The 23,786-nt window shown below is 41.8% G+C and overlaps 2 protein-coding genes across 3 annotated transcripts in view; one reads left to right on the top strand and one right to left on the bottom strand.

Annotated features, from left to right (window-relative positions):
* Positions 1-6,774, top strand: part of syne2b (spectrin repeat containing, nuclear envelope 2b) — a 157,292-nt gene extending 150,518 nt beyond the window's left edge. The window contains exons 120-128 of the mRNA XM_086183457.1: positions 559-695; positions 778-907; positions 999-1,210; positions 2,417-2,617; positions 2,732-2,860; positions 3,025-3,216; positions 3,609-3,683; positions 4,226-4,275; positions 4,893-6,774. Coding sequence (XP_086039583.1) covers positions 559-695; positions 778-907; positions 999-1,210; positions 2,417-2,617; positions 2,732-2,860; positions 3,025-3,216; positions 3,609-3,683; positions 4,226-4,275; positions 4,893-5,103 — 1,337 coding nt within the window. The 3' untranslated portion in view covers positions 5,104-6,774. The remainder of the gene's footprint in view (positions 1-558; positions 696-777; positions 908-998; positions 1,211-2,416; positions 2,618-2,731; positions 2,861-3,024; positions 3,217-3,608; positions 3,684-4,225; positions 4,276-4,892) is intronic.
* Positions 6,775-8,424: 1,650 nt separating this feature from the next.
* Positions 8,425-23,786, bottom strand: part of esr2b (estrogen receptor 2b) — a 40,129-nt gene continuing 24,767 nt past the window's right edge. For both annotated transcript variants that reach the window (XM_086183392.1, XM_086183391.1), the window contains 5 exons: positions 22,423-22,561; positions 17,399-17,532; positions 14,551-14,734; positions 12,626-12,940; positions 8,425-10,485 (listed from right to left, as the gene is read on the bottom strand). In XM_086183392.1, coding sequence (XP_086039518.1) covers positions 10,380-10,485; positions 12,626-12,940; positions 14,551-14,734; positions 17,399-17,532; positions 22,423-22,561 — 878 coding nt within the window. In that variant the 3' untranslated portion in view covers positions 8,425-10,379. The remainder of the gene's footprint in view (positions 10,486-12,625; positions 12,941-14,550; positions 14,735-17,398; positions 17,533-22,422; positions 22,562-23,786) is intronic.

Genomic DNA, 23,786 nt, shown 5'->3' with positions numbered 1-23,786 from the left:
TCCCTGACAATTTGATGTCTGACTTCTTTGATCACCACAAACCCACAAACAGCGGTGTCACAGTGATCCAGAATCATCTGTCAACTTGTCTCTAATCTAAGACCCCACCAGAGGCTTCACATTCATTGTTTACTTGATGAGGGAGGTCTTGGTTTCTCTGAAAATGAAGTGTGGTTTATCTCATGTTTAGCCACTGGAAGGGCTTTTGACCTGGCAGGGAATTATGGGATAAATTGTCACCGTGGGGCTGTTACCATGGTCGCTGACCACTGCTGTCTTGCCTTACCACAAGCTACGCTAGCTGAGCCTCAATGTTTGTCGGCTGTCTGCTACTGAGCAGTCGTCACTGAGGGTTTGCCATCAAGAATAGCTGTATGGGGGTGAATCACGTTGAGCTTTTCAGCTTGACATGAAGAATCTTTGTTGTTTGGAGGGTTTCTAGCCTGATGTTAAGACCACCGTGCTTCATTGGCAGCCCTGTTTATTTGACTCTCTCGATCTCTGTTTATTTCTACCTGTCACACCATTTAAAAGCCATTTTAATGTCTTCCACTTCAGTGAAGTCGGTGACCGACCCTCCAAACTGGCACCAGCCGGGCTCCCCAGAGGGGAAACAAATTCGTAGAGAAACCATTGGAGGCCAGAGCTCGTTTCCTTCACATGCCACCAGCACGTCCTTCCACCAGCAGGGATATGTAAGGACACGTTTCCCGATGCTGTAGGATGAGCTCCTCCCGGTTTTAACTATAGATGTAAGGTGATGTGATGTGTGTTCAGGTGAAGCTGATGTCAGAATGCAGTGGCAGCATTGACAACGTAAAGAGGGTCAAACTGATCCTGAACGACGAGGAGGAGCTGGAGGGCCCTGGTCTGACCAGTAGCACCGCAGACAAACAGACCAGCACAGGTAGAGACATGATGATGAAGAGGCTTTACGCCGTGAGACTGTGAGGTCACACTAAAGCACATCCTGCTTGTGACTTTTGTTTCACCTGCAGGTGTGATTGAGCGCTGGGAGCTGCTACAAGCACAGAAGTTCAACAAGGAGGCAGACATCAAGCAGGACCTGGAGCAGTGGCAGAAGCTCAACGCTGATCTGTGTGACATCACTTCCTGGTTGGGGCGGGTGCTGCCAGAATTGGAGAGGCAGCAGCAGATCGTGCCGTCCACCAGCATCCGAGACATCGAAGTCAACATCAGGACGCTAAAGGTACCTGAGAGAACAGGAGGGAGACCAAGTTTGATTTGCTCCATAAGTCTGTTGAAGGGCCCAGGAATGAGCCTTGAATACAAGTTTGATTTGTTTTTGTTGAGCTTCAACAGTTTCCATTCCATACTGCAAACTTAAATAACATCCAGGTAGAAATTAAAGGAGAGAAAAACTATTATTCAGTTGAAAGGATTCCAGTAACTCCAGCAGAAATCCAAGTAAGATGGGCACCAAATGTTTGTGTGACCAAAAAAAAATGCTACTGTCACACTGGTCAAATTGCAGAAATGTCACACTCCAATATAGGCTGGCGTTGTTTAACCCTTTTTCAGTTAAGGTTGTGCAATAATTTATCATCTGGGTAATCTTGATGAAAAATATTCCCCTTGCCAATATTGTACCACTGTAAATAAATCTGCAGTTTTACACAAGTATGTTTACAATCAGAGATTTCCAGAATGAAATTACAAAATCAAACTCCTAATATCTCAATCAGTGTAAGAGAGGATTATCGATTTCTCCGTACTAATCCATCTGCCATTTTCGGCATACTTTTATTTTGAAATTCAAGTGGCACATCCACATTATTCAATTGCTCTTGAAAAATTGTTTTTCACATTATTTTATGCTCATGAATTTATTGTCGTGTTTTTTTTTCAAAGTTCAGGATTATTTCTGAAACCTCATTTCAGTCCTTTCATGAATTTATAATAGAAATGTAATGGTTTGTGTTAATGAACGTACGTCGGCTCTTACTGATCACAGGCCCTTGAATTAAATTCAGTAGAAATGCTAGCATGGCAGACCCTGTGATACTGCTATATGCTGAATTGTTGGTCTAAGAACAAACGCAATATTGCATCATGATGAATCTTGGGATTTATACCTCAATCCTACTTCAGGTTTAGTAAATAGTGCCCCGATATAACAAAGTAAAATATGACAATTCCAAAAAACACCACACACGTAAACTCAGGGTTATTTCAGATGGAGAAGGCTGGAACAGACATGAGCTGTGACAGCTGGTGACTGCAGCTGCACCCATCAGCTCTATTTTGAGGGAATTGTCAGTTAGACGCTGGTTGAAACTGATTATACCCAGTAAAGTGTATCTGCATGTCAATGGAATATTAAGCAGAACATCAGTGGCGGTGGTTTCCAATGTCTTAAGGCGTCATCTTATCGATCCCTCTTTCCTTTGTCCAGGAGATGCAGAGGACCTTCAACAGCTACAAGTGTCTGATGATCTCTGTCAACCTGAGCAGCCGACACTTCCTGCGGGGCGACAGCGTCGAGTTGCGAGAGCTGAGAGAAGCGCTGAACTCTGCTAACCACAGCTGGACGCAGGCATGCGGCGGCCTAGAGAGCTGGGAGAGGAGGCTGCACGCGGCGCTCATGCAGTGTCAGGTGGGAGCTGAGGGGACAGTGTAGTCTTGTTTCAATCGTATTCTCCAACTTCTTGTTCAAATAACAAGCAGCTCCTGCAACACGACCTCTGACCTCTGTGTTTGTGATCCTCAGGAGTTTCACGAGACGCTGCACTCACTGCTGCTGTGGCTCGCTCACGCAGAGAATAAACTCCACGCCACAAACATCAGCCATCCGTCAAGCTCACGGCCGAGCGTGCTGGAGCACCGAGACACGCTGACGGTGAGGACAACGTGAACATGATCACATAAAGTAGTCGTCTCTGGGGTTCTGGAGGAGTTTCAGAGCTTGCAGCAAAATTTAAACTAGTTTCAGAGGCTGATAGTGTTAGCATTCAAGAGGAGCCCCGCTCTGAGTCCTGTGTTCTCTGTCCCCCCCTGTTGCAGGTGCTGCAGGAGGAGCTGCGAGGCCGCCAGGACCAGGTCTCCTCGCTGCAGGAAATCTCCAGCCAGCTACTGCTGGAGGCCACCAGAGAGGACAGCGTGGAGGCCAAGGAGAAGGTCCACGTCATCAGCAACAAGCTGCGACTCCTGCTGCGGCAGGTGGCTGCAGCCCTGCAGGCGCTGCAGGGGAGACTGGTAGGTTTCTACTTCTGTGTCAGGTCCTCAAGTCTGCGATTGCTGCTGTTTACCCCGACTCTGAGTCTCCTCTGCATCAAGAGCAAGTGAAAACAACACATTTTCTAAAAGAAGCTGTGCCAGTGTTTTATTTAGGTTTCTGTTGTTATTTTTAGAATTTTGAAACGGAACAAAACCTTCACTTATTATTTTTTTGCTCGGTCAGCAATATTTTTTTGCTTTGTCTTCCTCTAAGCTATGATTGTTGTGAGCCGCAAACATCATTAAAGTATTAAACAAAAGAGATAAAATGAATGAGACGCAGGAGACCGCGGTGTGAGTCAACTGCCGGTTCTCGGCGACCTTTCAACAGTTTAATCTGATGATGTGTTTGTTTGCCATCTGATTCTCAGGAAACCTGCTCAACCAGCTCTGACATCGACCGCCTCGGCCTGGGAACATTCAGCGCTCCACTGCTGCATTGCAAGGTACGCTTGAATATCAACGCCCGCCCTCCACACATGATTCCTACTGTTTGATTAGTTGTTCGTCACTGCCATTGTCATTAATGTATGTAGAATAATAATTAAAAATGTGTAAAAGAAAAAAACAGGACGTATGTGCAGGGTGATGTACTATTTTTACACACACACACACACACACACACACACACATATATGTATACACACACAACTATTTCTGTTTGGTTATTTTCATACATTTTTAGTTCATCATTTTCTGTTGCTATTTTGTTAAGGAGGTGAGTTGATAAGATGATCTAAACAGGAATTAACCCACATTCAAACCTACAAACACATTTTGAAGCCATACATCCACGCATGTTATACTGAATCTTTTTTTTTCCCGGGGGGGGGTGGGGGGTATGTCTTTATTATCAACAATTGAATGGAATATGGCAGGTTAAGTCTACCATTATAAAATGGAAATTTCATTTATGACAACCTTAGGCGAGTTACTTTTCAGTATAAGAAAATAAACAATAAATGTAGCGCCCTGTTTTTGGTTCCAGGTGGATTCTGATCTTGGTGCTGCGAGCGGTGGTCAAGCAGCCCCCAGAAGGTAACTCTTACTGTGACTGTACTTGCTGTGGTTGAAGATGAGGACGTTCATCACTGTACAACAACATTCTCTCACTTTGTGGCATGCAGAACTTCTTTGTTTTACTCTACCATTGCTCAGAGCTGGAAAAGTCATTTCAAGAAGTTGAAATATCATTTTTCAATATTGTGAGCGTCGTGATCGAGGTGGCGTTGTGATTTGGGGTGGAGGCACAAATGTCACACGCACCTCAAGAAGTTTACAAATTAACAACAGTAGATGAATAGAATTATACTGTAAAACATATGTGTAGCTCCTGCAGCGGATCAGCGGCGACAGGAAGACGCATGAGACGAGATGATGAACATATGTGTAAGATGAGGGGGAGCTTTTTTGGCTTTATAGCTCACGAGTAGTGACGTGGTGTTCCGGAACTGGAGCGGTTGTGAGGATGGGCGCTCACTGTTGACCTTAAAAAAAAGTCAACATGTTGCATCCTATCTGTTTGGATAGTCGCTCTACGTCTACACACAGCTCCTTTTAAATGAGCAGGATATGAGCTTAGTGAGCCTGGAGGGAGCTGCCTGACTGAACTCTTCCAGCTGAAACTGATATCAGCCTCTTCTGCCCACATCCAGGGAGGAGAAGAAGGAGTCCTCCCCGCACCGGCCCTTCCTCTACCGGGTGCTTCGAGCTGCCTTCCCCCTGCACCTGCTCTTCTTCATGTTGCTGGTTCTGGCCTGCCTGGTCCCGCTGCCTGAGGAAGACTCCAGCTGCACGCTGTCCAACAACTTTGCCCGCTCCTTCTACCCCATGCTGCATTACACCAACGGGCCTCCCCCCACATGAGACCCCGCCACAACGCTCAGCAGCTTCAGAACGAGGTCTTCAGAGAAAGGAGGAGAAAAAAACTCAGCTGTGAGGTTGATTTAAGGTGCAGGTTGATTACACCGCACAGACACCCTAACCCCTCCGGCCCACGCATCTGAAGACCTCTTTTGTTGTGTTTTGACTTCATTTTATTGGTGTATTTAAAAAAAATAATGTATTTATTTATTCTTTGTTGAGTTCCAAAAGCCATATCATCAGTTTGTTTGACTTTCAAATGGAGAACTGTCACTTTTACGTCCCCGACAACTTTCTTCACATCAAAGAAGACATTTATTTTGATACCCACGGATATTTTCATTTTTGTATTTTCACAATTGTCTGTTGGTTCTAGTTTGAGGCAAACTTAAAACCAAAGCAACCAGAAACCCAAGTTAGCCATTTTCTACCACAGCAGCTATTTCTTCATAGAGGGCAGCCACGTGTTGATGCACGTTTTGTACAAAAAAAAGAACACAGGTTTGTTTGTTGTTGTTTAATTTAGAGGTTTTGAAGTTATGTAAGATATATTTTTTTTAAATAACTGAATTAACCCACTCGCAGACATGCCTTTCTGTAGCCTCATGTTTGAACATCATCCTGTACTAGCATCATTTATCAGAGAACGATTAACTTTTATTGTTGTTATTGCTGAATTTTGTATATAACAGCCAATGACTGAGAAGTAAATTATTTTGGGTTTTTTTGTATGAATGTTGAGTGGGACACCCGTCACAGCGGATCAATTTCTAGGCTACTTTTTCTGCCAATCTATTTATACAGAGTTATCACGGGGCAATACTGCCAAAACATAGATATTCCTTTCAAAGAAGTATGAGTACTTGAGTGGTCTGATATTTTCCTGTTGTTATTTTAAGGCCAGTTTTTTGGGGGGTTAAGTTTTGAATATTGAACTGAATTTTTTGCAGAGACACAGATCCTCAAATTAAACCTCAATTTTAGAAGCTCTTGAATCCAGAGACTGACGGAAACGGAGCCATAAAAAAAACAGCAATGGCTAAACTGTTAGCCTACACACAATGTAGCATTTGGACTCCCGCCAGACTGAAGGCCACTTGAGGTCTTATTTTAGCTCTGTTTTGGTCTCCACCATTAACTGGGAAAGAGATCTGGGTCTTTAGCTTGGAACGCTGCGTTTTTTTCTCTATGGCGACGAACAGCTAGCTAGATTATTTTGGAGCACTGCCTGTCTGTACAGCAAAGAATTTAGAAATTTATTCTTGAGCCCCGTTTCCATTTACTGTTTTTTTTTTTTTCAACTGTTTCCAATGAGGCACCTCAAGAGTGTGCGGTCGCTCTGAGCGCTTCTTTTTTTTTAACCCTTAACCAATCAGATGGGCTTATCACCATGGTAACAAAGTGAATGTATGAGAAGCATGTTCCTGCAGTTTTATCTGTAGGTTTTTGATGATATATTTGATAGAATCCATCACATTTTCAATCCACTGAATCAATGTCTCGCCTAATTCAATCAAGCTTTATTCATACAAAGTTTGAGGGCAAGAATCTATCCGTTGGTGTTCATGGTGAAAAAACGACATCAAAAATAGACCGATACATTGTTACAAACTAGATCGTAGAAATCAGAGTGTGTGTGTGTGCGTGTGTTTGTGTGTGTGTGGTGGGGTGGGGGTGGGGGGGCTCGTCTATCACCAGCAGTTGTTGAGACGTCATTACACAAACCTATTGGCAGCAATTTTCTCATGCAGAACAAAGCCACTGCCTTTGATTCAGGAAATTAAAAAATGCCATTTGGACATGGGCCAGTTCTCCTGCCAGCTGGGAGCATCACCTGCATCTCAGGCCGTCAAATAGCCAGTGAAAGGTTCTAGAGCGGTAAGATGCTTCCCCTGGCAAAATCACGTCACGTGTTGCTGTTTTCTTTGCGAACTGAGGGCGACACCAACTCCTCCACAATGTAGCCACTACAGGAATAGATCATTCTCTTATACATAATAAATATTAACAAGGGTCAACCAGTCCTGTTGCAATGGTTTGGTGTTAACCGGCTGCCAGCCTTTTGATTGATAATGATGTTTTTTCAACCATCCGTGTAGAAAAAGGATTGCAGTGTTGCAACCTCGCAAAATTTTGCTTAATGAAGCTTGTAAAGGTCAGGTTTTCACGTTTTTAATACTGAAGCATCAAGAGATTAATACCAGAACACATCCTGCCTTCTAGCTGTTTAACAAAAATGTTGATTTCCCCTTTCAAGACAAATGTATTACTCTTAATCATGAACTAACTGTATCAAATCTGCCCCATCAAACAGGAAGATATAATATATTTGCATTTTTGTGATGTACGTGTGGATTTACCTGCTTTCTAACACTCTTCTCCGAGGCAGTTGAAGGACTGGTGTCAGAATTTGTGAACTGAATGTAATCATCTCTCTCTGGGCATTGAATGTAGCCGTCGACATGCACAATCAATTAATTACAACATTGGACGTAAATTCATCCTGTTTGACCGATGCTGAGCGGTTCCTGATCTCAGCCTCATGCTGTTCGACCGAGCAGAAACAGACCAGAACAAAAGTGTGTAAAGTTTGATTTATTTTGTGAACTCATATTTATGGGATGTAGAGATTGTCATGTTTTATTGGCAATAAACAGTGCTTACCATCGTTTACTGTGTTATGTTTACTATAGCGCCAAGAGGTTACAGAGAAAAATCCAAGAGCAGACAGGTCTGACAAAACATCCAATAAGATATGAGATATAAAAGTATGTGTTGTGTGTGTTTGTACACAATCTGCCGAGAGAAATAGTGTTGTGTGAGCGTACATACAGTGTGTTCATGCATGTACAGACATCAGGAAAGAAAGAGTATCTTCTATTAACAGCATTACCTGGTACAAAGGCTGCATTTACACACAAATACCTGCAACGGCTCAAGATGAGATCATTAATTCATCGACCCAATTCATCTTCACCATAGTGAAGTGTCCTTTAGCAAGACACTAAATGCTTGATGGTGCCTTGCATGTCAGCTTCCACTGTGTGTGTGTGTGTGTGTGTGTGTGTGTGTGCGTGCGTGAGGCAACATTGTAACGATGCCACATAAAGAGTGATTTACCAGTTACTTTGCAACACTTAACCATAACACATTAACCTTGTTGCATTGCCAACATGGTAGAAGTTCACATGAATATGTTAACATGCAAACACTAAAAACAGTCACACGCTACTGCTAGCATGTGACTGTTATAGCATTGGTTCATGGAAATTCAACAATGATTTATGTAGGATGAGTACCCCCCCCCCCCCCCCCATAGTGCTATGTAATTTTACCCAGGGAAATTATGAAAGACACTTGTTAGTTTGCCTGTCCAGGGTGAACCCCGCCTCTCGCCCATTGACGCTGGGATAGGCTCCAGCCCCCCCGCGACCCTTAATGTAGGGATAAGCGGAAGATGACGATGGATGGACTTGTTAGTTTGTTACACTGCTAACATGGGAAACATCATATCATACAAACAGAAGTGGTCAAATGCCACTGTTAGCATACTGTGATTCTCAAGGCACAGCTATGGCTAACCAAATTCAATCAAAAAAGTAGCTTGTAGTGTAAACTAAGATGTTATTAATTTAATGTAATTTACTTGGAAACAAAACCAAAAACCGTTTGTTGGTTTTTTACATTGTGAACATGTTAAAATTTGGCATGAATATGTTACCATGCAAGCACTAAAAATGGTCACATGCTAGCGAATTCAATGACAACGCATGTGGCACGTGAATTCTTTCGTTTTTTTTCCCTTTCTTGTGCGATGTAGTTTAGGCACTTGTAAGTTTGTTATAAGGTCAAGAACACGTCATCTACCACATACAAAATGACATTAGCATAGCATGTTATTTAATAATAACATGAAATTTTACCCGATGTTAACCCTTAAGTTGCTAATAATACAGTTAAATCAACTTTGGCTCTCGAGATGTGTATATATATATATATAGCAGAGACTTACTTTGGCTGAGACCGCTACGTCTGCCTAGCCCTCTATCAACTAACTTACTTCCAGACTTTCTCCATTATCAGATCTAAATGTGTCAACAGTTGTTTGTCATGACTGTCACTGCTTGAAAATGGAGACAAAGAAGCTGCACGATAGTTTTTAAGGCAATGCTGGCTATCGCACCACGTAATTTGAGCTGACCTGCTCGCTTGTAGCGCTACTGTAAGGTACAGAAATTTAGCTCTGTGTGTGGAGGAAGATAATAGGAGGAAAACTAAGATCAAGTTTAATGCTAGTTGTTAGCACCTCCATTGCAGCACATACACAGCTGCCACAGGTCCAGATGAACAGTCATGGGGCAAATATGACCATGAATGATGTCACAGTGGAACCAAATATCTCAACTTATACATGACATGCAGCAATAGTGCAGTGCTCTGCCAATTATCAAATTAACAGATTTAATGTGTTTGTTTCCTGTATTTTAACAACTGTATCGCTACCAGAAAGCTACATAACTGAGCCAAAGATGAACAAAAGATGATCCTGTTTTATTAAAAATGTATCGTATTTGGACTCTTTTTTTCTATTTTGCTGGTGCTAATTCAACAACATTTATCTTCTTGCTTTACAGCAGAAAGAAATCTGTGCCACATACTGTATTGTGTAAATGCAGCCTTACATTAACCAGATGAACAAGCTACTTTAACAGTCTTTTTTTGTCAAAAGGCCACATAAATGCTGCTTTTTTTTTGTCTTGACATTTGTGGTTTGTACAAAGAGAGTAAAAATATCCTGGACAATCAGGCACTGATTAAAACACCAAAGTACACGGGAGAAGTGAAGGAGAGAAACGCCACAGTGTTGTGGGAAATGCGTCCTCTTTTTTTAACCGTATTCATCTATTGACCGTCATGGAAATGGCTGTAACTACATGCATCTCGCCGTCACAGCAGATGTTTGTTCAAGACGTTACACCAAAGTGAAAAAAGATACAAATACTGTTTATCAAAACGAATTGACTGGCAGAGTTCAGCGATGTTATTGTCAACATCTACTGTAGTGCACTTTTACAAGAAGTATCAGTTGAAACACACAAAATATACATTCGATCCCCAAAGAATGAAAACATCTCCACAAGAGAAAACAACTTTACCTCACAACAGCACTTTCTGTTTTTATATTTTATTATCTTTTTGTTTTGTTTGGTTCCTTTTTCTCTATCTTTGGGTGAGTGAAAGTTTGAGTCAGTTGGCCTCTTTCAGTCCAGTTGACCCTCCTAAGTGGTTTCCATGACACCACGATCAGGGATGATGTAGTCAGTTGCATCCACTTGAGCTACCGCTTCTCCCGAGTCCAAGGACCATGGCTTAGGATGGATGTCACTAGGAGGAGAAGTGTTCATTGTGTCAGAATCATAGTATCGTAGTACCATGGGGTCACAATCATAGTACTGTAGAGTCTTAATCATGGTACCAATTAGGGTTGGGTAACGAGAACGGGTTCCTAACATCGAGGTGCCTGCACTAGTTTGTTTTCGGGGAGTGGATTACTCCATTCTCTGTGCGTCCACCAGCAAGAATAGCAGTCGTCTGAACACAGACCGCAAAAAACACTGGACAGTCTGGCTTCATTTTAATTTGAAAGAGGACAGAGTAGCACAGTGCAACATCTGTGAAAAAAACAATTTCTGCCAAAGGAGGATCACCACAAACATGACGGAACTCCTCGGCCCGCATGGTGTAACAATTAGCAAGTGGACTGTGTTCAACTCGTTGCGTCGCTCTCCTGCGCCCATTGCTTCCTCCACTTCAGACAGTCAACCTCCCTCATCAGCCAGCAACTCTTTGTTGCTAACAGACTCCGGTAGAATTAAAAAATTATGGTTGTCTCATTCTTAACAAACCTTGCTTAAGTGATCGACGACCAGTTCTTAAAACTGTGTCTATCTGTTTATAGTTGTTGAACGCTCGCAAAGTGACGCTAACGTTAGCCAGTCACAACCTGCTGCTACGTGAAGCAGCGGCGACCCCAGCCAGCAGAGTCTGCATCCATCATATTCATGTACATCCATCTGGGCTGCACATCTTTGACGAAAACTGGCAATGTGAATTAATAAACTGGCCTGTGCTAAGGCTTTGTCAAACAGAAAAATTCTCCTGATGAATCGGCTGTGCCCTGTTGACTTCCATCTCAAAGAATCGGAATCAAGAATTGTTTGGAACAAGAATCGATTGTGAGAATCGGAATCAGACTCGGAATCTGTAAAATCCATACCCAACCCTAGTCTCACAATCATAGTACTGTAGAGTCTTAATCATGGTACCATAGTGTCACAGTCATAGTACCGCAGTGTCATATTCATAATATTTCATAATACATAATGCAATTTTGCATCGCAAATGTAGTTTTCCTCAAAAATACAAATGTTTTGTTTTTTCAAAGCAAAGAGCATTTTCTTTTGTACTGACGCAGCAAAAACTTGTATGTCTGCATATGACGGAAGAAAATAAAGAATATTGGATTTTTGCATTTCTGATTTTTGATTTTCTTTCATCTTTATTTCGTATCATGAGCCCTGTTTCGTATCGTTTCATGAGTTGACTATTTTGTTGCACCCCTAACACACACACACACACACACACACACATATATATATATAAATATATATATATATATAAATATATATATATATATGTATATGTATATATATATATGTGTATATATATATATATATATATATATATATATATATATATATATATATATATATATATATATATGCACACACTTTCTTGCTCTGGGCAAGGAAGTGAATAAAAGCATTTCACAAGAACTTGGCATGTTCCTCTGAGTGTGACCACAATTGGCGACTAGAAATTTGACTTTGTACTTTAAGTCAATGATTGACGACCCTGAACACGCTGCTGCTGCTGCTGCTGCTGCTGCTGCTGCTGCTGCTGCTGCTGCTGCTGCCGCTGCTGCCGCTGCCGCTGCTGCCGCCGCCGCTGCTGCTGCTGCCGCTGCCGCCGCCGCTGCCGCCGCCGCTCTCAATTAGCTGTTGAACAACTGAACTCTTGACATCTTACACAGTTGACGTTGGTACATTTTGGACTTCTACTTCTTTCTTTTCTTTGTTCGCTTTCTCTCCCCTTATTTCTTTACTTTCTTCCCACGATCATCTTTTTTATTGTCCCGTTTCTCTTCTGTCTTTACTGTTCCTAAATTCCTTCTTTTTTTCCCCCTCCTTTGAACTATTGTTTCTTTTTCTTTGCATTGTATGCACTTTTATTTTCTTTTGATTCTTTTACTAATTCTCATTTATTTTCCTATTTTCCCTCTTTCACATCATTTTGTCTCCCCCTCCTTTCCTCTTCCGTCTGTCCTTCATTTTTTGTTTTCCCTGCCAATCCTTTCTCCTGTTGTGCCTTTGCTCATTTTCTTCCTCTTCCTCCTCTTTTACTCCTTCACCTGAGTGAAACCATGGTTTCACCACACAACAAAACTAAAAGGTCTTGAACTCACTCGTTACTCTCGGCCACCATCTGAGTCGCTGCTAAACTCTGACTGGGAGCTGTGGACCGGAGGGACTGCAGGTCTCTGTACGGGATCAGGGCTTCAGCCGAGCTGGCAGCATGGTTGGTGGCTGTCAGGTCTTTGCCGGGATGCTGGTGGGCTGGGGGGTACTGGTACTGTTCCGAGTGGGTGTTGGAGCCAGGCGAGGATGACAGAATGCGACTCCTGCTGGATGTGTTGGTGTCCAGCATCTCATAGAGGAGGTCGTAGACCAGCACCACATTCTTCCTCTTCATGGTGGACAGGTGATCCATGCCTTTGTTGCTGCACACAGAGCAGAGACTTATCAGTCCAATCTTCTCTGACGTCTCAGAGTCATTTGTCAGACTTCTGGTGCCTCCATCAGAACAGAATCTACAAATTACAGCACAAACATTCCGCAGTACTAATTACATAACTCTGCATGTACTGCAGGGCTGGACAACTACATGTTACTGTAATCAAATATTTAGAAGTACTTCTGAGTATTCTCTCAAATGAGTAATTTCACTCTTAAGTATTAATTACCCTAGAGAATCTTTTGAAATCACAAGTCATTACATAAACCAATAATAAGCCGCACAGGATTGAGGGATAAATTAGCATTGTTGAACATCCAGTTCCCCCGGGGCCAAGACAGTGGGTTCCTAATTAAATGCCTGAAAGGAGTTTTAATGTTTAGTTGTACAGCATAAAGTACATCATTAAATACCACACTCGTGAATTTTAAGGCTTTTTACGGGTCTTAAAAAACTGGTTGCTGACCAGCATCCAAACGAGACTGTAGAGGTTGTCAAGGATATCAAACATCATCGTGGTGAAAACAGAAGATGTGTGCAGCTCGTCGTGGTGATGTTGAAGTCATGTGACTGTGATGTAGTTCACCCATGGCATATCAGTAGCTTTGTTCTAAAAGTGATTACATTTATGCCTCAAAAATCATAGACGCGGTATTCATTTGTGGAGACTTTTGTTTGCCGCAGAGTTTATTTTCTTCAAAAATCCAAAATCCAGTGAGAAAAATCACACTGGCCTTTGGTCGAGGGACTCCATGGGGATGCTAACTTCCTCTTGGACAACACAAATACCTCATTCCAGCAGCACAATACAGGCAACAAACTAAAAGATCATTTTCAATCCACAAATTTTTGGCATGAATAACAGCTAACAAACTGCACCCTGAAAAATCTGCTCTGCCTTTGCTGTCAGAATACAGAAAAGTATCCATCCCTGATGAACCAACACTGGGAGTTAATTGTTTACCAGTGTCTGGAGTCAGTTACCTTACACCCTGTAACCCTAACCAGCTAGCGGAAAGCTAACATCACATTAGCTACTAGAAAACTAGCTACATGGTCAAGTATCATTTGACACAATCACATATGCCATGGAGTACCAACTATATCAACAACAAAATGACTTATATGTGCGTTTTAATGTTACTTCACCAACGCTGTGATATCCACCTGCAGAACAAAAAAGCAGGTTATATTTGTGGGTCAGATTTTGTAGTTACCGCAAATCCGTACAGTTTTTTTTAATTCTCTAAACCAAAGACATTCAAAGTCTGAAACTTTGTAGATATCCAAAATCACTCCAGTAATCACTGTTAAATTCGAACTCCGTTTGAGGCAAAAAAAAAAAAAAAGGTAGGATGTCCATGCAGTCTTACAGCACCTCCAAAGTTCCTGTCAGTGTAAAGAACGTTGTGTTGCTTGTAACACGGGTATGTGTTGTGTTCGCTTCAGCATGAGAGTACAAATGTGGAATTGTCTAAACACTTATTCACATGTGCGTTTGGATTTATGAGCCAGAAAAAAAAACAAAACTCCTGTGCTGTCCCCAGATGTCAGAATGCTTTTTCAATTAACTCCTCTGGCTTCTGCGGGCCCTACCTGACATGGCGGATGTGGGAGAGCAGCATGGTGAGATGGCCGAGGCGCAGCGTCTGCTGCTGGGTCGACAGGCCCATTTTAGAAATGACCCAGACCAGAGCGTCGATCACCGAGTCCAGCAGACGCAGCAGCTTGTTTCTGCTATCCAACTCCTCAGCTGTCTGTGGGGCACTCGTGCACAGATCTGGGACACATTTCAACACGCTTACTTTTCAGACTGTTGTATAACAGGTAAACATTAGGCAACTATTATATTATGTAAAACATTAAACATTTTAACAACTATTAAGACACAATAATACTGTACTGTATGCTGTGTATCCGACATGTTTTGAGCAGAAAAATATACAACAAACATTAAAAGGATAGGATACGCGAATACTCTCTCATGTCCCAGTTCCCTTTCTGGACAAAAGGCATCTCCTGCTTCTCACCGTTTAAGACCAGGCAGTGGGCTTCAAAGTTCCACGCTGCACTTGTGTTATTTCTCACAGGCCACACACACCTCCACTGTTATCAGAGAGGCACAACAACGCCTTTACTTCCTGAGGAAACTGAGGAGACCCAGGCTCCAGGACCTCCTTGGTTGGAGAGCATCACAGTGTGCTAAGACATGTGCACCAGGAAAGAGCAGAAAGCTCTGCAGAGGGTCATCAAAACAGCCCAGAGCTTCACTATCAATCAGCCACCGGCAGTGGAAGCCATCTATCAGACCTGAAACTGGAGCGGGGCACCAAACGCCACGGAGACCAAACTCACCCTGCCCACCACCTCCTCAAACCTCTCCCCTTTGGTAGGTGATACGGAACGATACAGAAACACACCATGTGACTGAAAAACCGTCTTCAGCCCTCCTCCTATAAGCTGACTGTGAGATTCAGACTGACATGCTTAACATTTTTCAAATTTATGTCTGGTGATCAAAAATGGATGTAAGAAAAAATACTGAGAGAATTCTAAGAGGATGCTCATGGAAAATGTTCTGTGCATTTGCATTAGATGTACACGCTTTGAACGAGTTAAACTTTTATGGTACCAAAACTGTTTTCAACCAGGTTGTGGCATTTACACAAGACAAACAAGTCGTTATTAAACGACCGGTTTGCTAAATGTTTCTAACCATCACATCCAATCCTCTGATCTCGCTGCTCTCCAAACGTCTTAATAACAAAGCAGCTGTACATCACACTGTCCACCCACCGCCAGAGCTCACGACTGTCCAAACTCATAAATCCGACATTTCCTCCCCGTTCTCCCGAATTTCAGACCCCGTCTCTCTTCTTGCACAATTTTTCACTGCAGCTGCAGCCGAGCAGAGTCGACGGAGAGAAAACAAGCCTGCAGACGCCCGAGAACAGATCTGTTAGAGGAACTTTGTTAATGTGGTGCGGTTAAGCAGAGGCTGGTCACCAGTCAGTCAAAGGTGGAGGATGCGTTCGGCTGCAAGAGGACACATGACCGTTGGCAGCACATGAAAGGTTAACAAACAAAAGCTCCACGGTAATAAAGTCCATTGCCACAGGCCAGTGCAGCTCAAAGTTCTGCTGACGTGGCAGGAAATCTGGAACTTGTACTGATGTTGATGATTAAATAGAAATTCAATGAAAACATTGATTTAATGAAAAGGTCCGACAACACACAATAAAAAAATCACATGTCCGGGATTTTAATGAGGCAACTTCTACTGATCGATTATACAGGAAATATGAGCATGGAACAAACAGGTGTGCTGTCATTTGAGGGTTCACAAGTCAGTAGAAATATCTCAAAGAGATGAACAGTGACTTTTGCCAATATACTGATATTTAACTCTAATTAACAAGCGTGGTGTCAGAGGCCTCAACAAGATTACGAAGCTTCACCAAATTTATCGGTGGGAGCAGATTAATCATAGCGCCACCTGGCGGATAGAGGAAATGACCTTTTTTTTTTACTGTTTGATGTAGTCCTTCTCATGGGTTGACTACACACCTTAATTACTTGGTGATGGGTTACCATGACGATTGAGAGATTTTGTCAAACGAAGAGGAGGCAGCCAATTTGGATATTTCACTGTAGACCAGGAAACTCCAGGAACTGGAATTCACATGATCAGATCTTTTCAAACTTCTCATGTTTGATGAGATTCTCGGCACCACCTAGTGGTCACAGGAAGTAGGACTGATATAACAAATATCAAAATTATTCTATCCTGTCTTCACACTTTAGTGTGTGCTCTCTAGCTCCACCTAGTGAATGGAGAAAGTGATATTTGCACCATCGTGCAGCCTTAGTCTGCTTCTTTGTGTAAATCCAATATTAGAAGGTTTTATTCCCACCCCCCTTAATAGAATACACACACACACACACACACACACACACACACACACACACACACACACACAGTCGCAGCAGCAGTGTGTTAGGGTCCAATAATCACTAATTTAATCAGGATCCCAGCACTAAAATGCCAGGAGCTGAAAGTTTGCCTCGGAGGAGGGTCGAGCTCTTGGAGTGCTTTTTAAAATGATGTAAATACCAAATGTAAATAATAAAACAAATGGAAATAATAACATAATTCAATAATTTATTTTTAGAGCTATACAAATAATACTGCACAAGAATTTGTAACATTTCTGCTTTTTAAAAGCTCCTGAGGCAGCAGGAGAAGTCGGTTTTGTCATGCTGCGTGACATCATGACAACTGTCACTGACCCACTTAGTTCGATTGTTCTCTCAGTCACCCTAACAGAGCAGATCCACGGACTTATCTGTGTTATGTAACCAAAAACACTTGCCGCTTCAGTGAGTGGATGGAGTGAAGCAGCACAAGAAACACAGGTCTGAGAGGAAGTTCAGAAAAACTCACTTGAGTTGAGGAGGATCATGGCCTTCAGGCAGATGTACTCCTCCCTCTGCAGCTTCAGCTCACGCAACCGAGAGGTGGCGGCCAGCAGCATGTCGAAGATTTCCATGATGCCCTCCACACACTGACCCTCGTCCCTGCAGGCAGAAAGACAGAGAGTGTGTTAGGAACAGGTTTTTGGAGTTTCCTGGTTATTCCCTGCCCACGGAAACATCAGATCCTGGTCCTGAGGAGACTGAATGTTCTGTTACTGGATGACCAAGACCTTGAAATGAGTTCGGGAGTGAAGATGGAAGTGAACATCTGAATGGAAATTATGACTAAAACTCTAGTTTTGCATGTTGACAATCAAAATAATGGCTGACACTGGGATAATCCATTGCTGATGTTATTACTGCAATTATAAGGTTGAAAACTGCACCTCCAAACAGGACAAATCGAGCAAATCGTCTATCATCATCTTTCATAAACCTCAGCTGGACTGGAGCACCAGTTCCCGGCAAAATCAAAAAACACTGAATCCAGAATGTTGCGATGGGAGGTTCTGGGCTGATACTGAGGTTTTTAAAATTTTCTTTTGTTGTTTTTATAGCTTGTATTTGCGCAAGAGAAGTTAATCACACAAACAGCTGAAACAACCTTGAATATAACCTTTGAATCATGATGATACTTCCTGTTCGAATGCTAAAACTCAGCTGTTCTCAATGCCAACAGACATTTGTCAAGTCCAGTTTTGTATCTAACGGTTCAGTTTACTGAGGGTTAATCTGTTTCCCTAAATTGATACCAAGAAATGAATAACATTTTGTCATCATTTCTTTTTCATTTAGCTGCTTTCAGACAACACCGAGCACCTTCAAGCTACAAAGTCACTGACGCAGCAGCATCAAACTTTTAGCTAACTTAGCAGCTTGTGTGTTGTGTATATCTGAAAAAAGTGCAACTCATTAATTTGCACAAAAAGCAGAGAAATGACGCCGCAGTTAATAATTGTAACAATAGAAAATGTATAATAAACAGAGGCTCTGGAGCCGACCGCGAGCATTAGCGTTGTGATGATGCAAATTTATGCAGCGAATTGGAGACTTGATCAAAATCCTCACGCGCTGAATTCCCAGAACAATTTATCAAGTGTTGATTGGCTAGAAGAATAACATGAACTATGGATGTGTTACCTTCGAAAAATTTGCACCTTCAACTTGTTGCTTTATATGAGGAACCGACAACAAATGGCTCCCGACTGCGTGGCTGACACCGTGGCGAGTGAGAGAACACGTGACCAACTGGAGCTAAAGCTGAGATTTAAACGTGAACCAGCTTTAAAACTCAGAACTCCAAGCAGTTTCCTGCCTCTGTAATATAACGTCCAATCATGGCTGGCAGTCGGATTATAACGGCAATAAATAACAAGATCTAGAATTATAGGAACTGGGTATTTTGTCTCCAACAACCAGTTTATTAACCAGTTAGTTTGAGCTTCCCATTGAGCTAAGGAGCACAGAATTTAGAATTTTCCCAGGATCTGGTTTGTTCAAGCAGCTGGTTTTTGGTGGAATTTGAAATGACACACATGACAAACACAGTAATTTTTGCAATTTTGTACTAACAAAAAAAAAAAAAAAAAAAAAAAGTATTTCTGAAACCTGGTGAAGGTGGTTCATAGGGAGAGAGAGCCAAGATACCAGGTAAAAAAGTAAATAAGTGACGACTCTGCGGCTTTGGTGGCTTATTTGTGTCTTTTGTGGAGTGAGGGGCTGGATTTGCCTCCCGGATGTTTTCCTTAGCTGTCCAAGGAGATGAGGGCGGCGACAGACTAACGGCAGCGGCTCAGCGCAGCGTAGTGAGGCGGTGTTGTGACAACACATCAAGGTTAAGCTAAGCCTGTAGTGATAGTCTCCTTGGTAGTGGCACCAGTAAGGTTAAACGGTAACCCCCCCAGTGACTGTTAAGAAGCTTTCTGCTTTTTTAATTCAGGTTTGTTTCTCCTTCTGTTTTAGTACATTACTGAGGGAATAATAAAAATGAAGCTATATTGTATGTAAGATTTATGAAACCTTTAAAATTCATATTATCAGAGGGAACTAGCAGGCTCTGTGTGGAGCCACAAACTCAAGAGAAACAAGAGAAATTTTCAAGTTACAGGAGGGTGTAATATTGGTTAACAGCTAATTGTCAAGTCAAGTCAAGTCAATTTTATTTGTATGGCGCCAAATCACAACAAAAGTTCTCACTTTAGTGCACGTAGAGCAGGTCCAGTACCACCTCCTTCAATGAATCTACACCCAACAATTCTCCATCAGCAGCACATCCTGCAACAGCGGCGACCAAAACCTTCCTTTTAACAGGCAGGAACGTCGAGCAGATCCAGGATCAGTGGTGACGGCCTTCTGCTTTGACCGGTTGGGGGGAAATTGTGTCTCATAATACCATTTTTATTTAAGTCTTGTGTTGTTGCAGAGATGTCCAGCTGACAAATCATAGCCCACAGATGTAAGAAAACATTTTTGTTTGACAGAGATACCCACAAAATTACACATAAGTTAAAAATTATTGCAATATGATTCAAAATAATAGCATATAAATGTTTCTTCAAAAATCAATTTGAATTCTACTACATTTGTGCTATTGACTAAAATTAATCAATGTCATATCAGGTTCTTGGTGCAGTGGTCAGCACTGTCGTCTCACAGCAAGAAGGTTCTGGGTTTGAGCCCCGGCTCAAGCACAGGATCTTTCTGTGTGAGTCTGCATGTTCTCCCTGTGCCTTTGTTGGTTCTCTCTGGTACTCCAGGTTCTTCCCACAGTCCAAAGACATCAAGAGGGGATGAGGCTGATTGATACTCTAAATTGACCGTAGGTGTGACTGTGAGTGTGAATGGTTGTCTGTCTCTATGTGTTGGCCCTGTGATGGACTGGTGACCTGTCCAGGGTGAACCCCGCCTCTCGCCCAAAGGCTGCTGGGATAGGCTCCACCCCCCCCCCCCCCCCCATGACCCTTAACAGGATAAGCGGTAGAAAATGGATGGATGTCAGGTTCTGTGAAATGAAATAAATTTCTTTGAATCTCTTTTTCTTCCTTTGAGACCCACTGTAAATACGAATACAGCTAAATTGTTTTTAATGATAACCGCTAAGATAATTTTCTCGGGAAAAAAAGTCCATTTTGATCGATTGTACAGTCATTTAATTTGCTTAAAATAGCAATTTTCATCAGGTTTTTAAAGTTCTGCAAGCAGATAAATGCAGCAGAAATAGAAAACACAACCGAGAGATAAAAGATTATTAAATCAGGAAAATGAATGAATGAGCATCGCGCAAAAATAGGCTTAGTTACTAGGCAACAATTCAACATTAATTATACTCTTTGGTTGTGTGTGGGGATCTTCCCTCGCATTGTTGTAACTTATTGGCCAACATATAATCTGTCAGGTGTCAAACAGTCAAATAGAATTCAAAGAGAAGGAACAATGGCGTATAGAATATGGCACATTCATAGAAAATGAAATCCTACAAAATTAAAAAAAACTGTGACTGTCATGCGTTCTGCAGAGGCTCGTCTCAACTTGACCTCACGTAACTTGCACTTTCAACGTCAGACGCGATCTGATGACCTTCAGGATTTGATTCTAGATTTCCCGAGTGGTTTGTACTGACTTTACACGTTTACTCAAGTTCCTGAGGAAATATAAGCTGATGGTGAAGTGGCTACCTCATTACAGAGTGTTTACTGTGAATACAGAAGGTGAACAAAAGGAGTGCCAGACACAGCTGACCGTTGTCTGGACAAAGTTGAAGGTCGGCCTGGAAGAGAACACCGAGAGATAAAAAGACTTTTGGCAAGAAAATGTGCCAGCGGTTCAGAGGAATCAGTGATATATCTGCAACAATGGTTACTGATATCTTTATGGTTTCAAGGTCTGAGTGAACTCCCTGTTTATTATGTGGTGTCAACTTGTCGGAGTGGAACAATCTGGTGAGATTACGTACAGCAGCTGCACACAAGACTCACATTCAGAGCGGGAGCAGTCGATCGTCATGCTCCGCTTCAGAGAATCATACAGCATAATATTTCAAATAGCAGCTCAAGCCTCCATTGAACTTGAGGCCACATAGCTTTTCTGGGAAAGATTCCTATTAGAAAATTAATTGATTGATTCAAAAATCATGTCCTTTAGAATAAATACTGAGATACTTTTTATTTAACCCTCTGCACCTGAAAACCTAAGTTTGCAAAGGCCTCTTTTCTTATCCCATGCAGACCTAATATTTTTCATAATAACCCTCTAAAGCCTGAGGATATTTCTCTGCCTCTGTGGCAGATGAAATCATGAAAAACAAACAGTATAGAGTACTCCTTTGGCTTCTGGACGATGACTTGCCTTTCAGTAAATGAAACAAACCAGTAAACAACACTTAAAATGGAATGGATGCTTCCCATATATTGGTCAAAATGGATTTTTATATTTCTCAATAAAAATCTTGCCAAACAAATACCATTCAAATTAACCACATTTTGTAAAAACACACGCGCACACACACACACACACACAAATTCCAGCGTGACCATTGGTCTTTCTGAGAAAATCCAGCGAAATGGAGGGCTGCAGGATGTAAAACCTGGTTAAAACACCTACTTTCTAAATTATTCAATATGCGCCGGCACATATCTAATAAGTATTTCTACAATATCGCCTTGACATACCAGTACTATGAATACCATGACCTGAAGACTGTGTTTGTATATAATGCAAGTATAATAATATTCTAAATGATCAAAAAATTGTAGAATAAATATGCGTGTGCGCTCGCTGCTGCTGCTTTAGATTAAGACTTACATATCTAACAGAAAACACTGCAGATAGTGATATCAAATTTAACACCAAGACTCTCCCACTAAACAGGAGCCAACTGGATGTTTCATGCTCTTCAAGGATGAACGGTTTGTTTAGAATCATCACAAAGGAAAAGAAAAGCCAGAGTGAGTTGCCTCATTACTGTTGTGACAGAAATAAATGGTGCTTCCTCACCTGCTGAGCATGAAGTCTGAAGAGAAGATGAGTTTTCCTGGATGGTCCACGGACCTCCACATCAGACCCAGCATCAGAATCTCAAGCCAGCAGCACTTCAGCAGGTGGATCTGGTCCCCTAGACTCAGCTCTACAAAGCCTGACCACACACAGAGAAAATAAGCTGGGTTTAGACACGGTATCAACTTGATTCTCCTGACAACAAATGCTACAGCATTTACAGCAGCTACAATCTTTCTCAAAATTTGTTATTCATTGACACAGATTATTGCTGATAGATGTATTAGAAATGTGAAAGTGGAGTTTTAGGAGTGCGCCTAATCAGTGTTGATAGCGTCAACCTGTCAATTCCTGTAAGTTAATCAGGTGTTTTCTTGAGGTTGTGGTTTCATATTTGTTGTTATGTTTTCTGATTAAAATTGTGTTTTGTTTTTTTTTTAAGGGAGGAAAAGAATGGGACCTACTTCATTCTTCATTTTTCAGACAATTATCAGATTTTTTTCAGTTTTTGCATTCTTACTCCTTTCAAAGGAGTACGAACAGTCTTAAAAAATGTGTTTGTGTTTAGGAAAGGGAGAAAAATGGATGGGAGCTTATTTTTCATAGCTTTGCACAAGACAGGGAAGCCAAGGGAAAAAGTTAGCCTCAGCCAGTCACACGCTTTACTCATACGAAACAATAACCCTGCTGTCTCGTGTTTAGTGAACCAGATTAAACATATAAATAAGACAATTATTTAGTTCGGTTTTAGTTTTTTTCCTCCAGCTCACTGCATGAAGCAAGGCTAAGCACAAACTCCAGAGGGCTAGGCTTGCTAGATTTCCCATACTAACGTTAGGAAGGAAGCGAAGTCGTTTGGGTTATGGCAAAAGGGTAACTGGTTTGACTCTGTGGAGATTAGATCACTTGAACACTAAAAGTGCATCAGGGCGCCATTTTAGTAGTCGTTAGCTGTCCAACTACCCCTTTTTTCAGCTTGCTACCTGTAGCTAATACAGCTCATGCTAAATTGTAGCATAGTCATAACTAGTACTGTTATCTGTGGTTACAAAAATTGTCCTAGAAATAATTTTCTAGGTAAGTTGAATGTGGTTGCAATGAATAGAAGACGTACACTGACAGGTGACCAACTTGAATGCGCCATTCTCATGGTAACATGACATTTTGAAAGTATTTGGGATTTTCTAAATAAGTACACACCTCAACAAATAACTAATTGTATCATTAAGGTTCGGTCATTTTTGCTCTTTTCAATGTGTAAATATTACAACCGATTTTTGCATCACCTCTACCTTTACAGCTCCATGCTCACCTGTCTGTGCTCTTGTAAGTCTTTTATAAAACAGACAATGTACACTCATTTT

The sequence above is a fragment of the Aulostomus chinensis genome, chromosome 17 (assembly GCF_037954235.1).
Source record: "Aulostomus chinensis isolate RoL2024-O1b breed Wild chromosome 17, RoL_Achi_v1.0, whole genome shotgun sequence".
Lineage (NCBI taxonomy): Eukaryota > Metazoa > Chordata > Actinopteri > Syngnathiformes > Aulostomidae > Aulostomus > Aulostomus chinensis.
Note: the sequence above shows the minus strand (reverse complement) of the source record. Positions and strands in the feature narration are given on the sequence as shown.